General features: G+C 42.5%; 2 protein-coding genes across 3 annotated transcripts; one reads left to right on the forward strand and one right to left on the reverse strand.

The window, feature by feature from the left end:
• Positions 1–4,656: 4,656 nt before the first annotated feature.
• gnat2 (guanine nucleotide binding protein (G protein), alpha transducing activity polypeptide 2) lies at positions 4,657–11,785 on the forward strand. The gene is made up of 9 exons (XM_052057391.1): positions 4,657–4,990; positions 6,926–6,968; positions 7,279–7,420; positions 7,973–8,130; positions 8,213–8,341; positions 8,411–8,540; positions 8,623–8,776; positions 9,545–9,757; positions 11,063–11,785. The coding sequence occupies exons 1-8, from the start codon at positions 4,885–4,887 to the stop codon at positions 9,733–9,735; spliced, it is 1,053 nt and encodes a 350-aa protein (XP_051913351.1). The 5' UTR covers positions 4,657–4,884; the 3' UTR covers positions 9,736–9,757; positions 11,063–11,785.
• Positions 11,404–26,814, reverse strand: gnai3 (guanine nucleotide binding protein (G protein), alpha inhibiting activity polypeptide 3). Of its 2 annotated transcripts, XM_052057390.1 has the most exons (10): positions 26,560–26,814; positions 26,084–26,288; positions 21,833–21,875; positions 21,331–21,472; positions 21,091–21,248; positions 18,871–18,999; positions 17,083–17,212; positions 16,839–16,992; positions 14,524–14,724; positions 11,404–13,741 (listed from the first exon to the last, which is right to left on the reverse strand). In XM_052057390.1, exons 2-9 carry the CDS (start codon positions 26,199–26,201, stop codon positions 14,534–14,536), a joined length of 1,065 nt encoding a protein of 354 aa, XP_051913350.1. In that variant the 5' UTR covers positions 26,202–26,288; positions 26,560–26,814; the 3' UTR covers positions 11,404–13,741; positions 14,524–14,533. The 2 variants fall into 2 exon arrangements, with proteins under 2 accessions (XP_051913350.1, XP_051913349.1); XM_052057389.1 differs by having other exon boundaries at positions 26,084–26,813.
• Positions 26,815–27,965: the final 1,151 nt, after the last annotated feature.

Genomic DNA, 27,965 nt, shown 5'->3' on the forward strand with positions numbered 1-27,965 from the left:
TGTAGACTGCAACAGAATTGCGTATATTTCTGCTCACCGGGGCCCTTTACATTTAAAGCTATCATTGTCACGTTACGCACGAAGCAGGGAAAGGGAACTGCTTCGTACGTAAGGGAGAAAACGAAAGTAAGCGGATCCCCGAAAATAGCAGACACCGACAAGGGCTCTGTCAAAACAATAATATTTATTATAAACAAAAATCCCGCCTAATAAACAACAGAAAACGCTGGTCAAAACGAGCACCAGGAAACAAGGAACGCGACAACAGAAAGCGCTGGTCAAAACGAGCACCAGGAAATAAGGAACGCAACAACAGAACGCGCTGGTAAAACAACGGCAAGGAAAGTATGTTTAAACGAGTATTACTACGCGTACGTTTAAGACAATGAGTCCTGTGGGAGGACGATAACATAGCCAACCGCGAAATGGTAGCGAACAATAAGTTTTGGAATATGGGCAATAGCAGTGGCACGGCATTTAATACTAGCGCCTAGATATAGCAGGTGCAATCACTGGCAAATAGGCAGCAGGTGTGTAGCCGGCAGAAGTGAACGCGTGCCACCTGCTGCCGAATACGGAACATGACAATCATGCTATGTAAAAGCAAAGGTGATTATGGTAGTACATACAAGTACTGTAACTTCTCTCAAATAAATGAACATCAAGACACTCTTCAGTCATTTGATCACATTATGTGCTAGTCAGACAAGAGTCAGTTGCCTTTCTTTGGTCTTTGCCTCTGAATGAACGAGGGGCATGATAATTTACAATATTGGCCCGATGTATTATTATATGTAATAATGGCTAGTGTGTGCGATTTTGTATTCTCCCCTGAAAGAGCAGCAAGTGGAAGTTCTTAATTTTCTTGATTGATAACATCCTGCAAGTCAATGTGATGCTATGTCAAACATGAGCGGACAAACACGAACTTAATGAAGTGTTTCCTTGTGTTAAATCACCCTGAGTCCACTTCCCTCTCCAGTTAATCTGTCTGTGTGGCTAATCCCTCTCCGGTAGCGGCAAAAGCAACATAGGTGCCATCAAAACTGACCTTGGACACAACAGAGTCCTACTCACAGTCATTAGTCACTAAAATCCAATGAGATCATGAGAGGATGAGCTGTTCAAAAAAAGTGACTCCAATATCCTTATTATTTTAGTTGTAGTATGCAGAAGTCACGGTATTGAGCAACAGGAGAAGGGGAAATTGTAGGAGCAGCACCTCATCAATAGGCAATGCAATTGCAAGTTAAACCATGTGAACAAACATGGTTTACCTCTATAATATACCTCTATAAACTGTTAAAATGTTTTTGGTATTATCATGATTTCATTAATTCCCCCTTACTTGCATTGACAAACTAGATCTTTGAGGACATTCACTTGTGTAATTGTAGCTAAAATGACTTTGTTTTCTAGCAGTACAGGTGGTCTGTGGGTCTTGTTTTATTTTGGGAGCAGTTTTTCTATACAACAGATAGGCCTGGACTACTTCTGCTGTAATCAACATTTAGAATTTCACCAGAAAGTATTGAGCGGCGACAGATAGAGAGAGGGGTCAACAAAAACAACAAAAAAGCATGAATAGAAGATAATAATCTGATGGTAAAGTGGATATAAAAATGTATACACCCCTGTTCAAATGCTTTTTTTGTACAATGTTTAAAAAAATCAGATCAATAAAAATAATTTCCAACCACCAATGTCCCCTAGGTGGCAGGGTGGACAACTGGTGAGCACATCCGCCTTGCAGTGTGGAGTTTGGCTGTTACCTCTGTGCATGCGTGGATTTTATCTGGGTACTCTGATTTCCTTCCACATTCCAAAAATATGCATGGCGGGTTAATTGTTCTGATGTGTTTTGGTTGTGTGTGTGAATGGTTAGGGGTCAGGGTTAGGGTTCAGGTTTGGGTCAGGGGTTCGGGAAAGTAGTTAGCATTCTAGTTAGGGTTATGGGTGAGGGGTTAGGGGTTAGGGTTAGGGTAAAAAAGTTAGGATTAGGGTTAGGGTTACGGTTATGTTAGAGTTAGGGTTAGTGACAGGGTTAGGGTTATCGATTAGGGTTAGGCGTAAGGGTTAGGTTCGGGTTAGGGTTAGATATTAGGGCTAGGGCTAGCATTGCCGTGATGTTTAGGGTTAGCTGTTAGGGTTAGGTTGAGGGTTAGGGGCTAGGGGTAGTGGTTGGAATTAGCGATAGGGTTAGGGGATTAGGGTCTTAGGGTTCGGGATTCAGTGCTGAAGTTGCAGAGGTCGCAACCACGTATAAATGTGACATCATGGCAGCAGTGATGCAGAGAGCATCAATGAGAGTACGTACACCACTGTCTTTGACAGACTGAGAGATTAACGTGGAGAAAATCGATCTGAACTCCTCACTGATTGGAACCAAGTGTAGTCCAACCTTAATGAAGCACCAACATTGAAGAGGAGACACACTCCACACTCAACTCTGTCCTTTCTACATGTCAAGCACCAATCACTATGCCGTTATGCCCTTTAAGCACTTTGACGACTCGGTACAACGTTTTGCATTAATACACCACAGATTGTAACTTGCAGACCAAAATGACAAGTGTTAATCCCTGGCCTCTGTGCTTGAGCTGAAGCGCTCCGAGTAATCTTGTCAACAGATCAGTGCCGCAGAGACTGATCAGAAAGTGGGGCTACGCCATCCCCGGGCTAATGGGATTGGTCGCCATCACTCGATGTGCCAGCGTAGTTACCCGTTTTGAAGCGTCCAAGCCACAAGCAACCTGCCCCGTGCAATTAGCACTACATGCCTAACAGAGTGACATGAGTGGACAATGTTTGAGCTCTCAAGTCAAAAGCGGACATGAACAGAAGTGGGGTTCAGTCCACCTTCAAGTGATTACCTTGCCAATCACAAGATTGACAATGTAGACAAATCATCCATGTGACGTGAGTGATTGGAGACCACCTTGCACTTTTGACCGTGCATCCATTCGAAACCCCACCGCCCATATTGGTGCCACCGGGTCAGGGGGATGCAATTAAAGATGGTAATAATTATAATTCATTGAATGAGGCGAAGTCTACAATGATTCATAGAGATCGTCTCACACCGCTCTCATATAATTGAATGAAACATACAACACGCCCATCAATCTGTCTGCTTTTGCCTTGAACAAATGCACCACCTGCGCCACCATTTAGACCTGCTTTTATGTGGTCTAAAACTTTCTCTTCTCTTAGTCACCAAATTAAGAGATGCGCCATGGGGCGCGGCAGCTCCATGTGTCGGATTGCTCACTGAGGCACATCGTGGTTCCACACAAGGTAGACTACGGGTATCCTTGCCTCGGAACAAAAATGAAGCCCATTGCGGCCATTATCATGCTGAGTGCACAGATGCCCGTCTACAGAGATAGAATTGTTGTTTCATCAGAACAGAACATTTTCTTTCTCTGAGAATCCTTTTGGGGAACTCCTTGTGGGCTGCCATACAACTCTAGCATACAGGCCTTATTGGTGGAGTGCTCCAGAGTTGTCCTTCTCAGAGTTTCTCCTTTCTCCACAGAGACGGAGTGACCATCGGGATCTCGGTCACCTCCCTGACTAAGGTACCATAAACAGATGTGTGAATGTTTTCGAGAAAAAAAAAATCTGTTGGGAGTTTTTTTTGTGTTGAAATGACATCAAAGACCTCTTTTCCCCAAAATGAGAGATATCTGCGTTTTCTTCAAACTCTTCAAATGTAAGCCTTTCTCAAAAAGGACAAAACTTTCATGACAAACGTCAAATGCAACAGTTCCCTCACTTTGGGACACTAAAGTACAAGTAATTACATGAATGCTACAAAGGCTTCTGACGTCACGCGTGGCCCAAAATATACCGCATCCTTATCTGGATCCAACTTAAAACAGCACGTCAGAGTAAGATGGCCCAACATGCGCAGCTGGAAGCTGATGTGGCTCAATGCTCACGGAGGGCCTGTTGCCAAAGCCAACATTCATCTTCACCTCATAAAATCTCTCACAAGACATTAATCACACGCTGTTTGTTTTAAAGGGACATTATGTAACCTACAGCACACGCATTTAGGTCATGCTAACGCTCGCATCCAACCAAAGAAAGCGACCCGGCGGCAGTTGCTCTATTTAGCAGTCACCGCACCACCTGAGATTTAAACGTCTTAACTTGTAAGGAGTTTAGGAGACTTTAATGCCTCCCTTCTTGCATCGTCCATGTGACTTGAGACGAGCGTCCGACGGGCAGCGAATGCGACTGTTGAATGCGCCGACACACTTGTTCCTTTTTGAATCCGTTTTTTTTTTTTGTCATCATGTTTTCTCTAAACAGAGGTAGCCCGCAAAGGTCATCAATTCACGTGTACTGTCGCTGCAAATAAAGAATAGACAAATTGGCGGCACATCCTTTGCTTTCTGCAGTGACAAAATACGATATAAAAATATTCATCACAGAAATAACATTAAAACAATATAAATAATAATATATCAGACTGTTTGTTAGGATTCCCCACCAAAAAATTATCGACAACTCCTAACAATTTAGTGTGTTGAGAATGTCGTCTCCACTTCCTTGCTATCTTTCACTTTCATTAGACTAATGAGATTGACTGGCCAATCAGGAAGAGGCCTCTCCTTACTAAGGGATTTAAAAAGAGGGAATTAAGGGCTGGCTTTGCGCGAGACAAGAGTTGCTGAACCGGGGGTCCCATCTGATCATTGACTCAGGAGAGACCAGCCAAGTGTGGAAAGCTCAAGCACCTCCCTTCCAATCCCCTTCCGCTTGGAAATCGCCTTTTCGCACGATTAGTGCTACACCAGGATTCTCTGCAACAGCTCACACAGGGCCGGCAAAATTTCTTTCCTTGAGGATCTTGAGTGTGAGGAGGCAGAAAGAATGGGCGCTGGAGCGAGTGCCGAGGACAAAAAGTCAAAGGAGTTGGAAAAGCAACTGCAAGAGGATGCCGACAAGGACTCGAAAACGGTCAAGCTTCTGTTGCTTGGTAAGTGAACACCGAAAGGCACGTCGGGGGGTTTCTCGTGCAGGTGGAGACGGCACTCGCTTTTCAGATCTCATCACTTTTGAAGTGAATTTTCTGACAAAAGGGAAATTTACGGCGAGTCAGACGGCGAGCGTGGAGTGAAAGTAAAAAATATGTATATACCGGTATATATATATTTTTTAAGTCTTTCTTTGATTAGATTCTTTCAGGATTGAGAAAATCATTCAAGTTTGAGGCAAAGCTGTTGTGCGAAAACACATAATAGTGGAGTAAGAAGAAGATTGATTGGGAAGATGGCACCTGGGCACACCGGAGAGTAAATGAAAGAGATTAGACAGCGAGTCCAACAAATTACCGTATTGGCCTGAAGAGGGCCCTGATTATAAAATGACCCCACCTTTTTCAAGACTCAAGTTTGAAAAAAGACTTTTTGAACACCAAATTAATTTTTATACAGAAAATGATTACAGTACATCTGAAATAAATTACAATAACAATATATTTGAGAGAAAGAGCACGCTATTTTGCCTCATTCAAATCTAAAGTGCAATCACATTCGTGAATGAATGGCTTCTGGTTTTTGAAATGTCAATTACATCATAACTTCTCCTCAGCTGCCGGTTAACTTGGCCGATCTTCGACCCACTTTTCTCCAGATTGTCACGACGTTTCTCCATTTTCTGTGCTCTCTTCTATTATTTTCTTCTCTTTTCCTTCTTACCGCTATATTTTATTTTTCGTCTTCGTGCTACCGCTATTTCTATTTTTATTCTTCGTGGCAGGAGTTCACTTTGGCCTGGGGAGTCAAGTTCAGCATTCGCTTCAATGATATCTGGCGACATCTAGCGTCATGAATGGGTATAATGTGTAGACCCCGAATATAAGACGACCCCCACTTTTTCAGTATGATTTCAATATGGTAAATGAACGGAAACCGAAAACAATAATCTGGTCAGCGAGATTCGTCCAGTTAACATGTTCACATTTTCACCGCGTTTTCGGAGAAGCGCGGAATGTGTGACAAGGGTGCGCAAAAGAGCTGCAAAGACGTTTCATTTCTGATGTAAGGACGTTAGCGCTTAAAAGATCACAGCCTTCGATCTAAATGAATCACAGCACAGCGGCGATACGCCAATCCAATTAGCGAACGGGTTTAGAGCAGATCCACTTGCGGAGGCCTCTGCTGAGCCCTCCAATGACATACAGTACAAAAAAATGAACATTCGTTTGACTTTCACCTTCTTCGCTGCAGACACATCCCGGTCATCCGAGCAGCGCACCTTTCAAACGGCACCCCGCCACTGTCATGAGAGCCACCGCATTCTGTAAAACAAACTCAAACAATCCATCAGAAAGTACATCAAATTCAAAGCATCCAGCAGTCTCTTACAGAGATATTGTCAAGTTGCTTTCGGGCGCAGGGGTCAAACTCAAAGCGCCTTGTTTCTTGTCAAACGGGTTCATTCTTTTCATTTCGCAAGAAAATCGCAACAAAAAAATTAACATTTTTCTTCACCTACATTGCTAATTGTGCATATTTAATAATATGAAGTTACTGGTACATTTCTATGGTTTTCATAATGGCTGTCTGAGGGAAACCGCAACTTACGATGTGGCTCCAGACCAAAGTGAGTTTGACATCGTTATATTAGTGCAGTTGTAAAAAGGCAAACAAACGAGAATACCCAAAGTGTCTGGACTGTGTAAATTGTTTTGCAAACGGTCTCGATGAGCTGTTTTGTAATCCAGGGTTGAGATGCGTGCCCTTCGTGTGACTAAGCAGGCAGAGAAGGAAGCGACATTTCTAGTCAGTTTTGGCAAGGGTGCCTTTTTAAGTTGCTCGAAATAAATTCTTCTGCCGTTTATGGGCCGAACCGCGTCCACGCTGAAGAGAAACAGCTTCTGCTAAACGTTATCCCACCCCACTCCTTGCAGGTGCTGGCGAGTCTGGCAAAAGCACCATTGTCAAGCAAATGAAGTAAGTAAACATACACTAAATTACGTTTGTGATTTCATCCACATAGCGTTAGCAGGAAACAGTCATAGTGTCCCTCATCGTTTCGGGAATCTGAGTGGTTAGTCGGCCGAGATGTCCCGCCCTCTTTACTCAAAAGGCCAAACACCCGCTGACCCTCCTTTGTCGGCACTTTTTTGGAGTCACTGTTGTTTAGAGTTGATGTGAACGCGACTTTTTACATTCATATTGGCTATCACCAGTGCTATCCTGCGACGGGCGAACTGTGGTGTCATTTGCTTCCAAACTGCTTACGCTCCACTTTTGTGTACAGGATTTTGCATCAAGGTGGTTACACAAAAGAGGAACAGTTGGAATTCAGATCCATCATTTATGGCAACATCCTGCAGTCTGCTCTGGCTATCATCAGAGGCATGGAGATGCTGGGGATTGATTTTGGCGCTCCCTCTGCACAGGTCTCTGATGACACTAAGACCACACAGGCTTTAAGTTAAAGTGCGCAATCCGATCCAGGACAGGTGGTCGCTCCCTTCTTTGTATCTAGAAACAACTTTCCATTTTACCAGATTACAAAATGAAGCTATAAAAAAAATCCAACTCACATTTGATCACACACGATGGCGACGGCTGACTTTTGAAGATTCTCAGTGGTAGAAAACAGAGTTATTCGCCGCATATAAAACTTTAAAAATATGCACGGTACTCACCAGTCCCAAGAATAAACATCTTCGCACTCCTATAAATGCAGCTCACTCTTTGTACATTATTAATTTGGAGTTTTTGTCAATGTATCCATATTCTACTGCATAGAACTGTGGTGGTCATCACACTTTTCCTCTGTCAGAGTTGTGGTTGGCAGCATGTTGCATTGAATATGACTTTATTTTTCCACAATATTGAGGTTGAACTTCAACACTTGTGTTTTAGAGCTTCCCCGATAAGCACTTCAGGGATCTCATGTCAGCGTTTTGGTTCTGACAGGATTTTCCCTTCTCTCAAAACTGCAGGAGAATGCACAAAAACTGCAGAACTTGTCCGACTCCATCGAGGAAGGCACAATGCCTCCCGAACTGGCTGACGTCATCCTGAAACTGTGGAAGGACTCTGGTGTGCAGGCCGGGTTTGAAAGAGCAGCTGAGTACCAACTCAACGACTCGGCCGGCTAGTGAGTTTGCATCTTCAATTCTTAAAAAACGTACAAGCAGCCAGCTTTCCGCAAATGTGACAGTGTGCTGTTTGTGTTTCAGCTACCTCAACGAAATGGACAGAATCTGTAAACCGGACTACCTCCCCACCGAGCAGGACGTGCTGCGATCTCGAGTCAAGACAACTGGTATCATTGAAGAACAGTTCTCCTGCAAAGAGCTTCACTTCCGGTGAGAGAGGGATGGGAAAAAAAATGCCAAGCTCACAAGCGGGACACTAACAGCCTCTTTGGTGTACAGGATGTTTGATGTGGGAGGCCAGAGGTCCGAGAGAAAGAAGTGGATCCATTGTTTCGAGGGCGTGACGTGTATCATTTTTTGTGGCGCCCTCAGCGCATACGACATGGTGCTGGTAGAGGACGACGAAGTGGTGAGTTGGGCCGCGAGTTGTACAGCAAAGAAGGACCCTAAATCAAACCAGTCACTGACGCGCTCTCACTTTAACCTTTCAGAACCGAATGCACGAGTCCCTCCATTTATTCAACAGTATCTGCAACCACAGGTTCTTTGCGCTGACCTCCATCGTTCTGTTCCTCAACAAGAAGGATCTTTTTGAGGAGAAGATCAAGAAGGTGCACCTGAGCATCTGCTTCCCGGACTACGATGGTAAACCCAAATGTTTAGCCAAAATAACCCAAACACATGATTTGGGAGCAACTGTAAAACTCTTATCTGCTGTTATTTTTACACATCTGATTTTTTTCTGATTCTTTTGGTGTGCAGTAGTCTGTGTTTTACAAACACCGCATACATCTGAGTTCAGTGTTTCTCAGTCTTTATTGAGCCAAGACACATTTACAGTTTACTCATGGCTAACCATCAAACGAAAATGTCCCTAAAAGTATACATGCTAAATAACTATGGTTTTTGTGCCAATTTACTCACAAATTAGCTTGCTCGGAGCGAAATCTGGGCATATTTCATACAACACAAAGCTTCTGTACCAATGGCGACAGGTGAAAAAAGGTTTAGTGTTCCATCTGAGATCTCATGAAAGAATATGTTATTGTTCTGCCCGCCATTACACTTTGCATGTCGCTGACAGAAGACAAATGAATAAATGTACATTATGTGCAGGAAGTACACAATCATTTTGGAGCCACATAAGTGAAATTGGACAGTTTGGCGCAGCACACCTGATTGATAATCTATCACTGGTTGGGAATCACTGACTTGCTAGCTAGCACCTTGCTAGCTAGCACCTGCTAGCTAGCTTGAGGTTGCCATTCTACATTTTGCAAAACCTAGGCAACGTTCCATCACATTTTCTGAAGCCGCTTTGTCAAAATCATGCTCTTACAAATTGTTACTTAAAAGTACCCGCCAGCTCTGTGCCCAAGAATCTTGAATACGACTCACATCAATGTATTGCAGGCCCCAATACGTACGACGACGCCAGCAACTACATCAAGTTGCAGTTTGAGGAGCTGAACATGAAGAAAGGCGTGAAAGAAATCTACTCCCACCTGACCTGTGCCACAGACACAAAGAACGTTGAAATTGTGTTCAACGCTGTCACAGACATCATTATCAAGGAGAACCTTAAGGACTGCGGTCTCTTCTAAGCAGCCCCAAAGTCGTATGTAGGTGAGGGCCCAGACATGACACGGCGCACATAATTCAATCGGAGTCTTGTCTCAAAAAGCGAGGGGCCATTAATAACTGCAGAAGATGAGGAAGAGCATCGGATATGAGGTGACGCCCTATGATCTCGACATCAAAATCAGTTTTTTTGGGGGGGCTCACGAATCCAAATGGGAAAGAAATTAAATGAACTGTTGGTAATGGGACAGCAATGAAAAATATTAGCTGTGCAAAATGGAGTATTAGCATTAGCATGATAAATTAGTCACGCTTGCTAGTGAGAAAACTTTGAAAATGTATATAAAGGCCCCCCTAAAAGAGTCCAGTGTCTAATTCTAGTAAACCTATAAATTAGGGTGCTCCTTTATTATATCCGTTATTCAGGGGCCTCATTTTCCAACAAGAAAAGCATCACATTGTGTTCTTTGTTGTACTTTTCAGGTAGGCCAAGGGTTTTTGAACATTTGATGGTTAAGGGCCACCTTGATTTTGAAAAGAGGCAGATGAGCCAGGTCATCCGGAGATGAGGTTAAAATAAAATAAAACAAAACAAAAGAACAGAGTTAAATATGCGCACGTAAAATATAAGGCGAAATTGTTCATTTTAACATTGTAATAATAACATATTTATTGTACCGTATTGGCCTGACTATAATACGGTGTTTTTTGCATTGAAATAAGACTGAAAAAATGGGGGTCGTCTTATATTCGGGGTCTAGACATTATACCCATTCACGACGCAAGATGGCGCCAGATATCATTGACTCCCCAGGCCAAAGTGAACCCCTGTCACGAAGAATAAAAATAAAAATAACAAAGAAAAGAAAATAATAGAAGAGATAACAGAAAATGGAGAAACGTAGCGACAATCTGGAGAAAAGTGGGTCGAAGATCGGCCAGGTTAATCGGCAGCTGAGGTGAAGTTATGATGTAATTTACATTTCAAAAACCAGAAGCCATTCATTTACGAATGTGATTGCACTTTAGTTTACATATTTAAATGCTCAGATATTAAGATTTGAATGAGGGGGTTGTCTTACAATCAGAGCCGTCTTATATTCGGGCCAATAAGGCATAACCTTTTTTGCAGCTCACTTAATGAAATAAAATAGAGCAAATTCACCTGAGCATTTTTTTCAGCGCATAGCCGTGGCCTCGATCTCCATATTGGATGCCAATGGGCCCTCCGTCCAAAGAAGTAGCGCATTGAAACAATAGGCAGGGTCGAAAACACCAAATTTGAAGACTGTATAGTATATTTGAGCCAAACTATTTGAACTGAATTTGTGCTTTGCCTTGTCTTTGCAGAACTTCACTCTGTCCCTCACATACTGGCATGAACTGAAATGTGTACCAATGGAGCAGCAAGGATTCTCTATTCATTGTGTTCATGCCAAGTGACTGTCCCATTTAACATGTTTCCTGCCACACAGCGCACGTTCAACTTGGTCGACACTCCCGACCTAATGGACATTCACGTTTTACTGGTTCCTCAGTTGCAAAAAAAAAAACCCAAACAAACAGGAATTTGAAGAAGCCCCTCATTGCTTCCTTTGCAAATTTCCCGGCAGTTTGATTCGGAATAAGGTATTTTGAATCAAAAAAGACAATGAACCCAGAGTTAAAGAATAACGTTTTTCTGTAGCAACTTTGTTTTTTTGTTGTTTTTTTTTTTTTGAGTACCGTAGTCTCTGTGGTCTTGATATTACTGTAAAATGTTGCGGGGGGCAAATATGTGAAATGATTCACCATGCTTGCAGAATGACCAGATTACAAACATGTATCTCATTTAAAATAGTGCTGATGTTTTCGATACACCCGACATTATAAGGAGGAAAAAATACGTTTGTGATATGCGAACATGCTAGAGAAACATTGTACATAGTTAATTCATAACTGCTTTGAACAATAATAAAATGCACGTTATATATACTGTATATGCTTTATGATAAAAGGGAATGAAAATTGACAGTTTGTCCTTTCTTATGAAATGTAGAGGAGTGAATTAAAGCTGCATCCCGCATCTCTCTCTCCATGTGTTTCTTGTTTTTACTCAGTCAAAAGCATCAAGCAGCTATGATGCGCCGCAAATCATTTTGTTGACGTTCTTGGACTGATTTGGGCCATAAAGTGCGAGTGGAAGTCATTCTTGTTGAGCCTATCCCAGCTGCCTTCGGGCAGTAGGTGGGGGACACCCTGAACCGGTTGCCAGGCAATCGCAGCACACACAGAGACGTACAAACATTCGTGCTCACACTTCAACCTGGGGACAATTTAGAGTGTTCAATCAGCCCGCCATGCATTATTTTTGGAATGTGGGAGGAACCCGGAGTACCCGGAGAAAGCCCACACAGGCACGGGGAGAACATGCAAACTTCACACAGGAAGGCTTGGAGCTGGAATCGAACCCAGGACCCCCTTCACTGTGAGGCTGGCGCGCTAACCAGTCGGTCGCCGTGGCACCCTTTAAGAAACATATTCATTCAATTCAACATTCATGTTTTATTTTTGATCAATTGAAAACTTTCATGAAAGTACAATTCACAAATGAAGCAAAGCAACCCCCCCCCCAAAAAAAAACCCTGTAATTTCCAACAAGTGATAAGCGGAGTATTTATATCCATTAAGCAGAGCAGTCGCATCAAAAGTGTAAATGCTGACAGCGGACCAAAATGCGTCCCGAGAATAGTTGTCAGTGGGGGAAAAAGAATTCGGAATGGGGGTGGTAGCGAAGGGGAACATGTGCTACAAATATTGTCGTTGACCCTTGTAAGGATCAAGCGGATCAGAACATGGATGGAATTTGGTGATGTACACTATGGAGAAAATTTCTTCAATTTTATCAGTTCTCAAAGCCGCTCGAGACGTGGTGCAACACAGTAATCAAAGATGCGCATAGCAGTCACCAAATACCCTTCTTGTTTCTTTATATGCATCTGTGAAAGTACATTTTCTTGCCTTGTTAAATAGCAATATTTACATGTGTTGCTTGAGCATTGCCTGCTGTCTTTCACTGCGGGCAGGCGACCTCGTTCATGTTTACGGTGTGTTGTACTACACGGGCAACAGGTCATCACGCTTCAAACGTGTCCCTATAAATCCCATTTTCCATTTCCATTCCAACCTTCGGTGCTTTGTTTGGAAGTGGCCGTTTTTAAGTCTTCAAGTTGGACATCAGCGATCTGGTGGGAGGTTTTGATTTTAAACGATTCAAAGGGGAGGGCAGCTTTTTTTTTTCTTCCTCTCGGCTAATGATGTTAAAATGAGCCAATATAAATTCAGAGCAAAGACATGCAAATTCCAAATGGGAAAAATGATTGATCGACCTTCTTTGAACAAGACACGAGAGAAAGAATAAAGGACTCCTGAGTATGAAGTGAGAGCTGTTAAACAAATATGCACTTTTTAATCTTTGGGGGGGGGGGGTATATGAAAAAATATGAGCCAAGAAATTGCACAATCTTCCTTGATATCATTCGATAAAATCAAAAGTCATATTGTGCCGCTGTGGAATCTATTAGACGTCATGCTAAGTGAACCCAGGACGTATATATAAAACAATGTCCCCTATGAAAGTTGGCATTCAAAGACGCCAAGGCAACACTGGGAGCCAATTTCAAAATAACAGCTATGTAATCCAACTACTTGCAAGAAAAACATTTAACCGGATGAAGTGAATTAACATATAAGCTGCTTCTGTGTGAAAACAGACATACTGTAAGGTGTTCAACGCTGTCGGTTACCTGCCCCGAATACAAAGACCAAGCAAAGAACTCGCAGGGATTGCTTGGCTAGCCGCTCTCACCAAACTCTCCATCCCAGCAAAAATCCTGCCAAGGCTAAAAGGTATCATGAAGCAGGTCCACACAATGGTGGATGCGACACTTGGTGCAGACGGCACCGTCTTTGTCCTTGTGTAAAACACTGCACTGCACCTTATGCAGACAACACATAGCAGTCAAGACGACCAGAGTCCCCTTGAGACACCTGGAACAAATATGACAGATAAAATATGTGTTATGTCATTTTTTATTTTTTTTGCTTCCTTGTTAAAGTTTGTTTTTTTCATGTTCAAAGCAGTAAGAAGTCAAAAATAAACAAATCCTGTAAACCCTACTCATTGTTCTGTATTAAAAAAATAAATAACGTATTACCGTATTTTGCACACTGGATTATGAGGCACACCTTCAATGAATGGCCTATTTTGTAATTTTTTCCTATATAGGACGCACCGCGTTGTAAGACGCAATCTACAATGCATCCACTAGATGGAGCTACGCTGAAGGAAACACCAACAGAACGATCACATGTCAGTAAAATTTAGTTAATAAAGCAGCGACACAGTTCACTTAACCAACAGCAAGTTATAACATTGATTCGTTAATGTTGAACTCTCTTGCCGCTAGCTGCTCAATTTCCGTGTTCAACTGCGAAACCGATCGCCTTAAGTTTGAACTCAGTGATGTAAGCATGTCTCGACCAAGGAGCCATTTTGGGGTTGACATATTACCATAATGACCATAAACAAGGCGCATCGGATTATAAATTGCACTGTGAGCTTTTAAGAAAATTGAATTATTTTAGGTGCACCTTTTAGTGCAGAAAATATGGTACCTGAACCCGAATAAAGATCACACAATATCCCGCAAAGTTGCTCATAACAATTTTCCCAATGAAAACGCGTGAACGCACACACGGTCCACGATCATCAAGCTAGTCTGTGATACTGAGCAGAAATGCTGAAGCTGTGAAGTTTGTGCTGCTCTCACCTTTTGTGGCTTAGTAGAGCCCAACATCCCCCAGGTTGATTTTGATGATAATATCGGTGACGACGTCGAACACAAACTGCACGTTCTTGGTATCCGTGGCGCAAGTGAAGTGGGTGTAGATCGCCTTGCTGTCCTTTTGTTTATTTAAGTCTTCAAACTTGACCTGGATGTAATCTGCTGCTTCCTGGTACGAATTCTCACCTTTACACACACCGAAAAAAAAAAGTAATAAAAATGGGCAACACAAACAGCAGAGTGGTTTAAAAAAAAAAACAAAAAAAACACACAGTGAACTAAAAATATGTGTACAATGCATTCTATCGAGGCCAGCGATAACATCACATCAACATCACATTGTATTATTGAGAGTCAAGACTGAAAACACTGCTGTGTTATGCTGTTTGGTTTGTGGTCACAAGAATGGAATATCAACAATCTAGGTGCGGGCGGAGCCTCGTCAACTCAACAGGAAACACTGGTCGGGCGCATCTATGATCTTACGACTCACTGAAATTAACACATTTCAGGAAACTGTCTGAAGGAAACTTCATTCATAACCACAATCTTTTTTTTCTGCATGCATCTGAACACGTTAAATAGATTTTCCTTGTTCAATGTTTTGTATGAATAGAGCGGCTGGTAAATGCAGAGTATGAATCAAATGTTGCTTATATTAGCTTGAAAGTACAGCTTCTGATGTTGTATACATTTAGTTCAAATTGGATGAGATATCCTCAGGATACGGGTCGAGACAAGTCTAGTTTGCCGGGAACAGCTACAATGTGGCGATAGAAAGTAGAGTGAGTTCAGGCGTATCTTCATTTTCGTCCTAGTTCAGCACGCTTTCAAATTTGGTTAACGCGTACTGCTTCACTGGGCGCTGTGGTGGATGGAGCTGTCGTGACCCCGGGGCGTCTGGCAATTTGGTGACAAAAAGACGAAATTTTAGACTGGCTAAAAGCAGGTCTAAGTGGTGGTGTAAATGGTGTAACGGGATTTCGGTGGATTGATTGAGTCGCAGGCAGACAGTTTCGGTGCTTTGCAGATGTGTGTGGTGTATGTGATTTAATTGGTAAATATGACAACAGCATGAGACAATCTCATTCCCCCCCCCCAACCATCAATGGAAAAACTGATTGAAATTACAAACAGCCCGTATTCCATTTCCAATTTACCATTGGCACAATTTTTTTCTGTATAACCTATTGAACAGCTACTTGTTTCCACATATTTGTGTCGTCTTTCGGAAAAAGCCCGAAAGATGGCCAAACCACCTGTTCTTTCACAGAGGAGTGGTATTGGCCACCAGTGAACAGCGACATAATCAAAGTTCTGACTGACATACGAGGCTTCCCATGAGTTGAACGGAAGAGAAAATCCAATTGCCAGAATCCCATCAAGCGATAAACTTGAGAAGCTGTCCACTGTCGTAACCTGCAGTCCCTGTAAGAGTAAAGATGTAGCGCAAATTGAAGCGCAACGTGTTGTGAGACGCAGCTGGATACACTGTTCCTAACATGATACATTTAAGGTACCGTATTTTCACGACTATTCGACGCACCATACGGTTGGGCGCAGTCTCATTAATGGGTGACATTTCTGTATTTTACACATACACAGGACGCACAGTGTACTAATGGGCGCAGTTTTACAGTGGTAAAACATACGCTTAAACATACGGCATGCATGCATGCTAACACGTTCGCTAACACGTTCGCTTGAAGCATACACTGAAGCTCAAAGCTAAAACACGTTTTTAAAAAGGCAACGAAAGCAGAACTGAGTTCGGGTGTATTTTATTTACAAGGTACTCGCGTTTTTTGCTCAATCATCACTCAGAAAGCCATCAAAGTCGTCATCTTCTGTGTCGTGAATTGAACAATTGTGTCGTCACTCACGTACACATTTTCTCTCTCTCCATAATTTATATATAAGTGCACGGACGCGCTTCACTGATTGGCCGACCTCTTCTCCGCACTTCACTGATTGGCCGACCTCACTTCCGCCTTTTCTCTATATAAACAGCGTGTCGTGTCTCAGCCAGATTTTGGAACTCAGCTCATATAAAAGACGCCCCGCTTTATAAGGCGTTCTGTCCATTTTGGAGAAAATTTTAGACTTTTAATGGCGCCTTATAGTCGTGAAAATACGGTATATACAAAGCAACTCGATGTGACGCAAAAATTGCGAGATGCCTGCGGTACATCTTTACTCTTACAGGGACTGCAGGTTACGGCAGTGGACAGCTTCTCAAGTTTATCCGGTTATTGTTATTTGTGCATGAAATGGTGAATGAGCCAATAGTAATCTGCTACCTGTGTACTCCGGGTAGCAGATTGTGAGCGGGCTCCTGTCGATCTTCTCCTCAAACAGGTCCTTCTTGTTGAGGAAGAGGATGATGGAGGTGTCTGTGAACCACTTGTTGTTGCAGATAGAGTCAAACAGCTTCATGCTCTCATGCATGCGGTTCTGAAGGGAAAGAAAGAGCAACATAATGGCCTCTCACATGGCCGTCGACACCTGTTCAAATTCGAGACGGGGAAGGAAAAACGAACAAACCATCTCCTCATCCTCAGCCAAGACCAGATCATAGTCATTGAGAGCAACACAGAAAATGATGGCTGTGACTTCCTCAAAGCAATGAATCCACTTCTTCCTCTCTGAGCGCTGACCCCCCACGTCAAACATCCTGCACACACAGAAACCAAGGCTGCATAAATATCATTTCAGTTTTCAAGGCCATGCAAACCGAATTCTTAAGAATATGAGTGGCTAACTTTCTGTTATAATGTGTCTCCTTAAGTCATGATAACAGCCAACAGTTTGTTGCAGATAAAATCTGGTGGAATATATTTCGATTAAATCGCGCACAGGCTTAAAATGTGCTCTGTGGAAAAAACAACAATGGAATTAGTCAAAAACACAAAAATATTTAATCTGACTAGAGAAAGCAAACAAGCAAAAAAAAAACAAAAACAAAACAAAACCAAAAAAAAACAATCATGAGATAAGAGGCCTGGCTATGACACGGCTTCACAATTTCACAGATGTTTTTTGACAGTACATTGTGTCCTAAATCCTGATTAGTTTTGGGACTGTAGACTATTGTCAACAGTGTCCACACCTCGTCGCTGTACAGCTTGCCAAATTTTCTCAAATGAAATAACCCACAATGGCGACGAAATGTTCTGTACAGTATTTCTAAAAACTGTCAGTTGTAAGAAAATGTGTATGTGTGTGTATATATGTATATATATATGTACATACAGAGAGAGATAGAGAGAGATCACGGCGGGGGTGGGGGGCACACTGGGGGCCGCGGTGGCTGTCATTCTTGTAGATATGTTCACTTGGGTGCTTTTTTTTTTTCAAGGTTTCTCTGTTCCTAGCCATGCGCTTTTTAATGTTGATTATGAGGACACGTGTTGTGTTTTGTGTGTGTGTGTGTTTGTTGTATTTTGGATCTTTTTAATTGGACAGCACTTTCAGCTGCATTTTTATGTATGAAAAGAGCTACATAAATAAAATTGGATTGATTGATTGACGGGGGGGTTTAGATCCAGGAATGTGGTTGATATTTGTCAAGTGTGGGCATGCGAAACCCTTGGAGATGTTTCTGTTATTAACGGCGACATAAGGAAATTTGACTTGGAAACGACTGGAAAAATAGCTGCTATGATCCCCATTTTTCATTTTCACACTATATGATTTCATACAAATATTGAATCCTCATATTGGATGTTTTTTTCAAATTTGATATATGAAATATTCGTAAAACTGAATTATCAAAATTTATATTAAGCTCATTAACCATTTAGTTATTTATTTAGTGATGAATAAATATAACTGTTTATTTCACGTTTACAACACAAACATACTGTGGCTTAATTTCATAAACTCTACTTCTGCCCATTCATTGATAACATATACTTTTTCTCCTGATATATAATGGCCGAAATAAATTTTCTCCTTCTTATGCATGCCATAACCTCATCTGGAGGTCAATGTGATTTGTGCTGGATTTCATACGGCATAGTTCAGATTATTATAATTATTGTTTGTTCTTTCAATACTACTACGCTTCCTTTGCGCACATACGTGGCGCCAGTCACTCGTTTTTGACTACAAAGAGACAATAAATCATCTATCATCCATCACCACCTGCACATCTGAAAACAAGTCAAACCACTCGTCTCGCTTTGCGTGATACGTTTGTAAAAAGACAAACATAAGAGCAACCACAGCACAGGGATGCTGAGATTTGAATGCAGAAACTCTCAAATGCATGGCACAAAACATGCTGGCTATTTGTACGCCCAGTTAGGTGTACGTGTAGCTTTTACTCACTTAAAATAGAGCTCTTTGAAGGTGAAGTGAGTTTCAACGATGCCTGTGGTCTTGACACGCGTCCGCAGCACGTCCTGCTGGGTCGGGATGTAGTTGGGCTGACAGAGCCTGTCAAAGTCGTTCAGGTAGCTGCGGTAACGAAATATGGTCAAGGTGCGCTCAGGCGATCACACTGCAGATCATAATAGATAGAGCTTTCAAACGATTAAAAAACATTGAGAGATTAATTAATTATGATCTGTAATTAATTGCTGTAATTAATCTATATTTAAATCTTATCTAAAAAGTGCTAAGAAAACCCCTATTTTCATGTTTAATTCATTACATTATTGAGGCAGATCAAAAGACAGAAAAAGTGGCATTATAAAGTCTTTCATTGTTTGTAAACAGACTTGAACAAATGCAGGCTGTGACTGACAGTTGTTTACCAACCCTCAACAACTCGAACACAGGAAGCCAACACATGAAAAGGGATATTATGAAAAGGCAACCCACATACAGAAACAATAAAGTTAGAGATTAAAATTTAAATTAACGCGATTAAAAATCATAATGCGTCATAATACAATCATATGACTGTAATGAATTATTCGCAATTGGCACCTCTAATAATAGAATCCGTCAACTCTGAAAGCAACGTTTCTGATACTCGATGACAGCACAGGTACAAGTAGATCTCGGTAGATTCCATTACACTTATCGTAAGCAACTGAAAATCTGTTCCAGGTTCAAAACGTTGCGATCAGTAAACCTTTCTTCACCGTCAAGTAACATTGGAACGTTCTTAGATGTTATAGAGTTTAACTGATGAAAGATGCCGTCGCTCCTCCGTGCCATACACTTGACCCAAATTAGTGGACTACTTTCCTTGTTAGGCGGGGTTTTGGCGACATCTTATGTCATTTTTTGGAGTTTAGATAAAGAGCGCTTTTGGTGAATAGTAAGACAACAAATATATGGGAGATTACTGGACGTGCCGTGTATCTGACTGGCAATCAGGGTGTACCATTTATTGCCCCAAAATGCTGGGATTGGCTCAGGTGAAAGTAAGCACTATTGCTCTTGTGGTCAGAAACAAAACAAAAAACAAAAAAAATAAGCCAATATTTTAGATTCAACAAGTGTTTCGGTTTACGAGATGAATGCTTCAAGTCCCGCTTTCCTTGGAGCACAATAAATTGCACATGGTCGCAAAATCGCTCAAAGTGTTGCTTCTCTCCTCTTGCTGAGGAATGCGATTGAGTGAGGAACAAGTGAGCACACAGCGACCTTTAAAAACAAGACACGTCTTGCCTCCTTTGGTTCAAGTGGAAACACTGTACCGACGATTAAGAAACGCTCCTCTTATTAAAAGCTGACGAGATGGAACGTAGCAATAAAGCTATGGAAAGACTGATAAGAATGTCACCAGATCCCATTGAGGATTCCTGTGGTATAAATAAAGTGCGAACCAAAGTGAAGCTTGAGAGGAGGCAATACGGCAAACAGAATGAAATATTTAGTGGCTGCTTTTTCATTCCTGGCGGGATGATGCTTGACTGGCTAGCACATGCGCCTCACAGTGCAGAGGTCGTGTTCGATTTCGGGCTCCGGAAACTCCCGTCCCTGCCTGGGTTTTCTCTGGGTACTCATGTACGGTAGGTTAATTTCATTCATTCATTCATTCATCTTCTTAACCGCTTGATCCTCACTAGGGTCGCGAGGGGTGCTGGAGCCTATCCCAGCTGTCTCCGGGCAGCAGGCGGGGGCACACCCAGAACCGGTTGCCAGCCAATCGCAGGGCACACAGAGACGAACAACCATTCGCACTCACACTCACACCTTGGGACAATTTAGAGTGTTCAATCAGCCTGCCATGCATATTTTTGGAATGTGGGAGGAAACCGGAGCACCCGGAGAAAACCCACGCAGGCCCGGGGAGAACATGCAAACTCCACACAGGGAGGCCGGAGCTGGAATCGAACCCGGTACCTCTGCACTGTGAAGCCGACGTGCTAACCACTGGACTACCGGGCCGTTAGGTTAATTTGAACACTCTAAATTGTCCTTAGGTGTGATTGTGCCTCTTGCCCGAAGACAGCCGGGATAGGCTCCAGCACGCCCGTGACCTTTGTGACGATAAATCCGTTCAGATAACGTACGGATGTTTCATTCCTGTTTTCCACAGATTTGTGCATGTAGTTCAGCGAAAACCAATAAAACTGCTAAGATGGATCTCACTATGCAGCAGAGTCGTTGAGCTGATACTCTCGCGATCGGCCGAAGCAGGCCCGGACGCCGCTGTCAGCCCACAGCCGCTGGATCACGCCGCTGAGCTCCGTTGACATCGTCCCTTCTTCTGCCGAGCTGGCGAGCGCAAAGAGCTGTCGGGCATCGTCCTGGGAACACACGCATTCCCTTGCGTCATATGCAGCTCATGACACGTTTACGTTTTGAAATATCTCAGTGTTGTTAGCTCACCGCCCGGGCCTCGTCGCCAAAGTCGATCTTTAAGTGTCCCATTGCCCGGATGATGGCCATGATGGACTGGATGGTGTTGCTGTAGACCACCACTTTGTACTGACTGCGCTCCTCCTCTGAGTAGCCATCTTCATGAATGATTCTAGCAATTAAAGCAAAAAAACAAGCTTTCAGCTCGTATAAATATTTAACACGGTGAAGAATGACTCCAGCTCAAGTGGGACATGTTAGCGATCAGCAAGATTTCAGAGCAAGCTGTCATTTGAGCTCCTGTGAGCATGCAGCATGTCTAATGTGGGAACTGGGGCAGCCCATTCATGTCTTGCCAGGCTATGACCGGCCTCGGTGGCCTTTGTTTCACATGCTGTGCAAAATAGGCTTTTCGCTCTGCCCCGGTGCATCGGAATGAGTCTGCTCTCTCGTTTCCGCATTGATGAACTCTTTTTGTTACCGCAGACAACAGGGCCCAAAACAAAATCAACCTCGTGTGTTTTATGCTTACTTCATCTGCTTGACAAGTGTGCTTTTCCCCGATTCCCCAGCACCTGGAAATGAGACAAACAATAATTATATTTGAGCCACGGCACTTATTTTGCTCTCACCTCATCATGAAACGTGAATGTTTTTATTGAACTCTAAAGTTTATTTTGACTTGAGCCCGAAGGTGTCATGTACGGTCAAAATGTGCAAAGTTGTTGGAGCAACGTGCTTTTGTCCGCAATTTTGATGTAAGAACACATTGTTAAATCGGTTTTCATTTACCCAAGAAATCCCATGCTAACTTAATCCTTATTATATAATACAATATCATCATTTCATATACAATATGATATACATGTACATTTAATATACAATAAGAATAATAATACAATAGAAAGAAACTACAGAGGTGCATATAGCAGTGGCTATCATTGTTGTCCAAGTCTCCTCTGTAGGAAGAGAGAGACCAATAGTGACGGTTTACGCAAATGATTTAGACATTCGAGGTGTTGCAATGACAGGGGTGGGAGACTCACTTCCCATGACAAACTTTTACAGAATTTCAACATTAAGCCGCACAGGATGCATCTGGCTGACTGAGCCTGTAGACTTGGGCCCCCTGTCTCCTTATCTTAAGTCAACGGTCTCAAACTTGGGCCTTAAACTGGACAGTGATTTCAAACTCGATCGGCAAATTGGTGACGTTGTTAAATCCAGCTTCTTTCACCTTAGACAGCTGGCCAAAATAAAACCTCTCCTCTCACATGAACACTTTGAGACAGTAATTCATGCCTTTGTCACATTCCGGCTCGATTACTGCAATGCCCTTTACTTTGGAGTCAGCCAGTCCTCCATTAAGCGCCTTCAGCTGGTCCAGAATGCCGCTGCTCGCCTCTTGACTGGTACTCGTAAGAGGGAGCACATAACTCCCACTCCGGCATCCGTTCACTGGCTCCCCATTCATTTTAGAGTTATTTTCAAGATCCTCCTCTTTGTTTTCAAATCTCTGAATAATCTCGCGCCACCTTACCTCTCTGAGCTCATCCGCCCCTACACACCTGCCTGGCGCCTCAGGTCTGTGGACCAGTCTTGGTTAGAGGTAACAAGAGCTAAACTGAGGCTCAGAGGGGATCGAGCCTTTTCCGTTGCTGGTCCCTCTCTCTGGAATGACCTTCCACTGAACATTCGGCAAGCCTCCTCGCTGCCCATCTTCAAAACCCTCCTCAAAACTCACTTGTATTCTTTGGCGTTCGACTCGGCATGATTTGTCCTTGATTTTACTGCTTGGTGCTTTCTACCGCCTTTATTACCGATTTGTCTTACTGTTTATTGTGCATGTTAAATCGCTCCATGTACAGCACTTTGTATGCAGCGATGGCTGTTTGAAAGTGCTCTAGAAATACTGTTGACTTGACTTGAATTGAAATCCAAGAACCTGATATCTGACTGACTTCCCCAACCATCTCTGTAGGCCTACCTACAAATATAACTACCCTCTACTCATCTGCGCCTCTCTGTCCGAACAACTACCTCAAGTACACACCCTACCAAACCTATCTCCTTCTACCACTCTGCCTAACACCCACCTGCTGAGTACAAGTTGCCGATTGGAATCTGTGTTTATATTAAAGCTCTGCAGTTGATTTACCAATCTGTTGTAGGGAACATTAAACATTGTTATTGATTGCCTCGCACAGGACAGAAATAGCCTCGAGTGGTGCCGGTGGTGTCAAGAGAAGGAGAGCCCTTAAATCAGGAAGGCTCCACCTTAAACTGCGTGCGTTGGATCCCTCCTGATTCAAGGAACATTAAACATATTCCCCTTTGGTCTGGTTTTGATTCAAAGCTTTATTTTAATTCCCAATCTTTCTCATTGCTCTGATGTTTAACATCCAAATATATTTAGTTGCATTTTTAGGTCAAGTCAATAAGTCCTGCCAAGAGATGACAAGCAGAACCGACTTCCAACAAGCATAGATATGGAACCAAAAAGAGGTCACTTCTGGTTTATTTGGAAAGCTGGTTTCAGAACATTTCTGTTTAGAGAGAAAGCATTACCAATGCCCCAAGAAGATTGCCATTCAATCAATTCTGCATGTCCGTGCTTCTCAATGACAGGGTCAGTGTGTCCATCCACCCGTTTTCTAATCCGATTATGCTCGCAAGGGTCGCGGGCGTGCTGGAGCCTATCCCAGCTGTCTTCGGGCACTGCGCGAGGTACACCCTGAACTTGAACTCGATGCCAGCCAATAGCGTCAGTGTGTGTGTGCATGTTAAGATGGACCAAGCCATATATATTATGTGATACGGTCTTGTCAAATATGTAATGTCTTGTGTTGCCACTAGCTCCTGGATGAAAAAAGTAAGGAACTAAATGCAATGTTTGTACATTCGGGGACTAAAAATGGATTCTCAGGAAAATCGGTTAACATCTAAATGACAACAAGGCATTTCTTTTGACCACATGTTATTACGATAGGTTTTGATGATTACCATTGAAAATTGAAGAGGATTTTTGTTCACTATTATTGGTGTGTGTGTGTGTGTCCTGGATTGTATTATTGACATGATGGGCAGTTTTCACATGAAAATAATGAAGGAACATATATTATGCCCTCCTGCTGCTTTCTATGAGCTGTCTGAAATGCATTTAATAAAAGACAATTGTTGAAATCTTTTTAAAAAATGTTTTTATGGTAGTGAGTCATGGGATATTTTTGCCACTGCCTGTTCTCTATTTTTATTTTACTTTCGAGATGACATGTCTGTTCTTGGTGTTGGATTTTATCAAATATATTTCCACCACTTATGCGACTTATGTGTTTTTTTTTCTTCTTTATTATGCATTTTATGGCTGGTGTCACTTATACTCAGGAGTGATTTATAGTCTGGAAACTACGGTATGTGTTTGAGGTGTTGTGATGGTCATCACGAGTACATAACGCTTTAACAACAGTATGCACCTGTTCCGATAGTTTTCTTTGTCATGTGTAGGATTACTCATATTTTATTAATCGATGCACGTGATAAAAAATTGGTACTTGTGTAAGCCACTTAAACAGACATTAAAAATAAATGGAAAATGCAATCCAGGAAATCATGATGAATTGTTCTTAAAAGTGAGACGTTTTAGTGAAGCTCAGCTAATTCCCTTTCTAGAAACTGATCCATCATTTGCGCACAGAAAATAGGTCACAGTATTCTTTGGAACATCTTCATTTGGTTGACAGCGATAATCCTCACAAATGTCAGAAATGAACACAACATTGACCAACTTCCACAACTGTGCTCCAGTTTCATGCACTTGTATATTGGAACGCATGATCAAATTGAGGAGATGTCAGGTGGGGTATAACCATGCATTTTCCATTTATACGAGTGAGAAGTTTGCCTTATGCAGTGATACTTGGACTTAAGAGTGCTTCAAGGTACACATTTTTCGAGTCATGAGCCATTGGTTGGCTGATTTTAAAAATTTATGTTGCCAACAAAAATGTTAGGACGCTTGATTAAAGTGAACAAAAATGGAACAATCAAGGCAGGGTTATGCCGTCGTATGTTGGCAAGGTAAGCCACAGTTTCTGATGCTCTTTCAGGTTTTTATACAACGAGCCAGTCCAAAAAAATAAATAAATACAAAATGAGAAACGCTTGCAGCGAGCTGCTGTAGGTCACAACTCACACTCACGGCCACTCACACGCAGACAGTCCCGAGGTCACGCCCATTAAAGGCACAAAATTAACACATTCTCCAGTACAGCAATAACAATTCATGAAACCAATTATTTCTTTATATTCTCGTTTATGTTTGATTGGGTTTTATATTATACAGCATTAGTTTCATTCTTCAAACCATGATTATTACCGTGTCTAACCCTAACCCCGTTTTAAGGAGGAAAGGGTGCAAGAGGGTGAAAATAGCATTTTTTTTTAACGGGGATATTTGGCTTTATATTTCAGTATACTGAGTTAGAAACACGGAACGAATTCAAGTCGAAAGTCAAGGCACCACTGGATGTGTCATTCAGGAAACTTTTGACTCAGAAGCGTCCAGTGCAGATTTGACTGCAGCTAGTTGTGGCCTACTTCTGCCAGACACCTCACCAATATCTGGTTTATGTCGATCAAGTCTCAACAGATGAAGAAACATCTGTTCCACACCAAGGCACTGCACTTAAATCTCATTGAAAGGCGCAAGTTAGCGCACCGGCCCCCAATTCGACTGAGGTAAGACGTGTTGCGTCAAAGCCTCGAAGTACAAAACGATTCTTACCGAGTAAAAGCAGCTTCACTTCTCTCAATAACTTCTCTCTGTCTTCTCGCAGGTTTTTATCGATCATCTTGCTCCTCTCCACGGCAGCTTTGTCTTCGGCGCTGATGGTGCAACCCATCGTGACTTTCAAACTACTTTTCCTCGATGTCGTCGTCTGGTGCTTTTTTTTTTCAGCGGCTCATGGGTCGCGGGGAGAGTCGCCGAGCTGTAAAGGAGTCCAGAAAGGCGTTGGCGAGCTGTTCTGTCCAACTAAAAAGCTTTAGTCCGATGCTGAACGCCACAAGTGTCTTCCAAGAGAGAAGGCGGAAAACGCGTTCTAATGTGTTTTTTAAAAATGTGTTTGGAATAACTATTTCAGGAACGTAACAGTGCCGAGTAGGGTGGTTTTCCCCGATAATTTTGATCTAAAACTCTAAAATATTTATCAAACGCTTTTGGAATAAGTATTAAATCAAAATTTTAAAAAAAGAGTGTACTTTCGCCCGGAGAGTGACAGAGGCTGCCGTTGCGCGTCCTCATCCAGCTGATGCAGTGCAAACTGAAAGCACAAAAAAATAAAAAAAAATGTGGGCCCTCCCTGTAGACTTGATGGGAAATGTAGGCTACTAGTCCAAAAGAGCAACACTTGTCTGTCACGTCTGTGCTGTTTGCGTGAACTACCACTTGGGGTCAGTTGCCTTTCAAGTACAATATTGCATCCATCTATCTGCTCCGCTTCTGGCCACGAGGGTCACGGGCGTGCTGGAGCCTATTCTAGCTGTCTTCGAGCAGCTGGCATGGTACACCCTAAACTGCCAGGTGTTGGATTTTACCCGACCTCGCCCTAAAGTGCCAGCCGATCGCAGGGCACACACAGACGGACAACCATTCGCGCACACAATCACACCTAGGGGCAATTTCGAGGGTTCAGTCAACGTACCCTGCGTGTTTTTTTAGAATGTGGGAGGAACGCGGACTCGAACTACCCGGAGAAAACCCAAGGAGGCACGGGGAGAACATGCAAAACTCCGCGCAGGAAGGCCAGTCACGTTGACTAGTCGAGTTTATGTGGTAAAAGAGCACCTCCTAGCGGTTTTATGCGTAGCTGCATTACAGGTCCATAATCATAATAATAATAATAATAATACATTTTATTTATAAGCGACTTTCAAGACACCCAAGGACACTTTACAATAACAAAAAACACAAAACAATACGATTTATGAATGCCGGCCTGAACATTTCAGTCAAATTCGCAAGTTTGATCTTCAGCGAGTTTATGTTTATTTCTTTGACATTTATAATGAAAAAGTTTAAAGTGTCATAGACAGCGCGCGGGGATAGTGGCAAGCACATCTGACTCAAGTCGGAAGGTTTGGAGTTTGAATTTCAACGCGGGAGGGCGGGGGGGGGGGGGGGGCTTTGTGTGAAGTTTGCATATTCTCCCGATCCTTGCGTGTTTTTTTTCCCCTCAGGGTATTCAGACTATTTCTTACTTTTCCAAAGCATTCCTGACGTTCACTAAAGTGCCCGCGAAAGCTTGCCACAATGTTTACATGACTACTTTTCAAAACCGCCATTAAAAAAAAATCAAATGAATTAGATAATATGATGGGGTGACGAAAAAGGTTCCCACATAGAACAAGACAATTGATGCTATTTCCTATGGGTTGAAGTGAAATTTCATGTAATCTTTTCCCATTTGCCTTTTGTTTCTTCTTGGACTTTGAGTTGTTCATAAACCAAACAGCTTTTTGTATTGGGGTGGAATTGTCTCAGGCCCATGAACAGGACAAAAACTTGGCAAAGAAACCACCCTGAGCTGACATCTGAACCCCAAATCAACACTGGACCATTGTGACAAAGGAAGAGAAGGCGATACCGAGTGAGAGAGAGAGAAGGT

The sequence above is a fragment of the Hippocampus zosterae genome, chromosome 2 (genome assembly GCF_025434085.1).
Source record: "Hippocampus zosterae strain Florida chromosome 2, ASM2543408v3, whole genome shotgun sequence".
Lineage (NCBI taxonomy): Eukaryota > Metazoa > Chordata > Actinopteri > Syngnathiformes > Syngnathidae > Hippocampus > Hippocampus zosterae.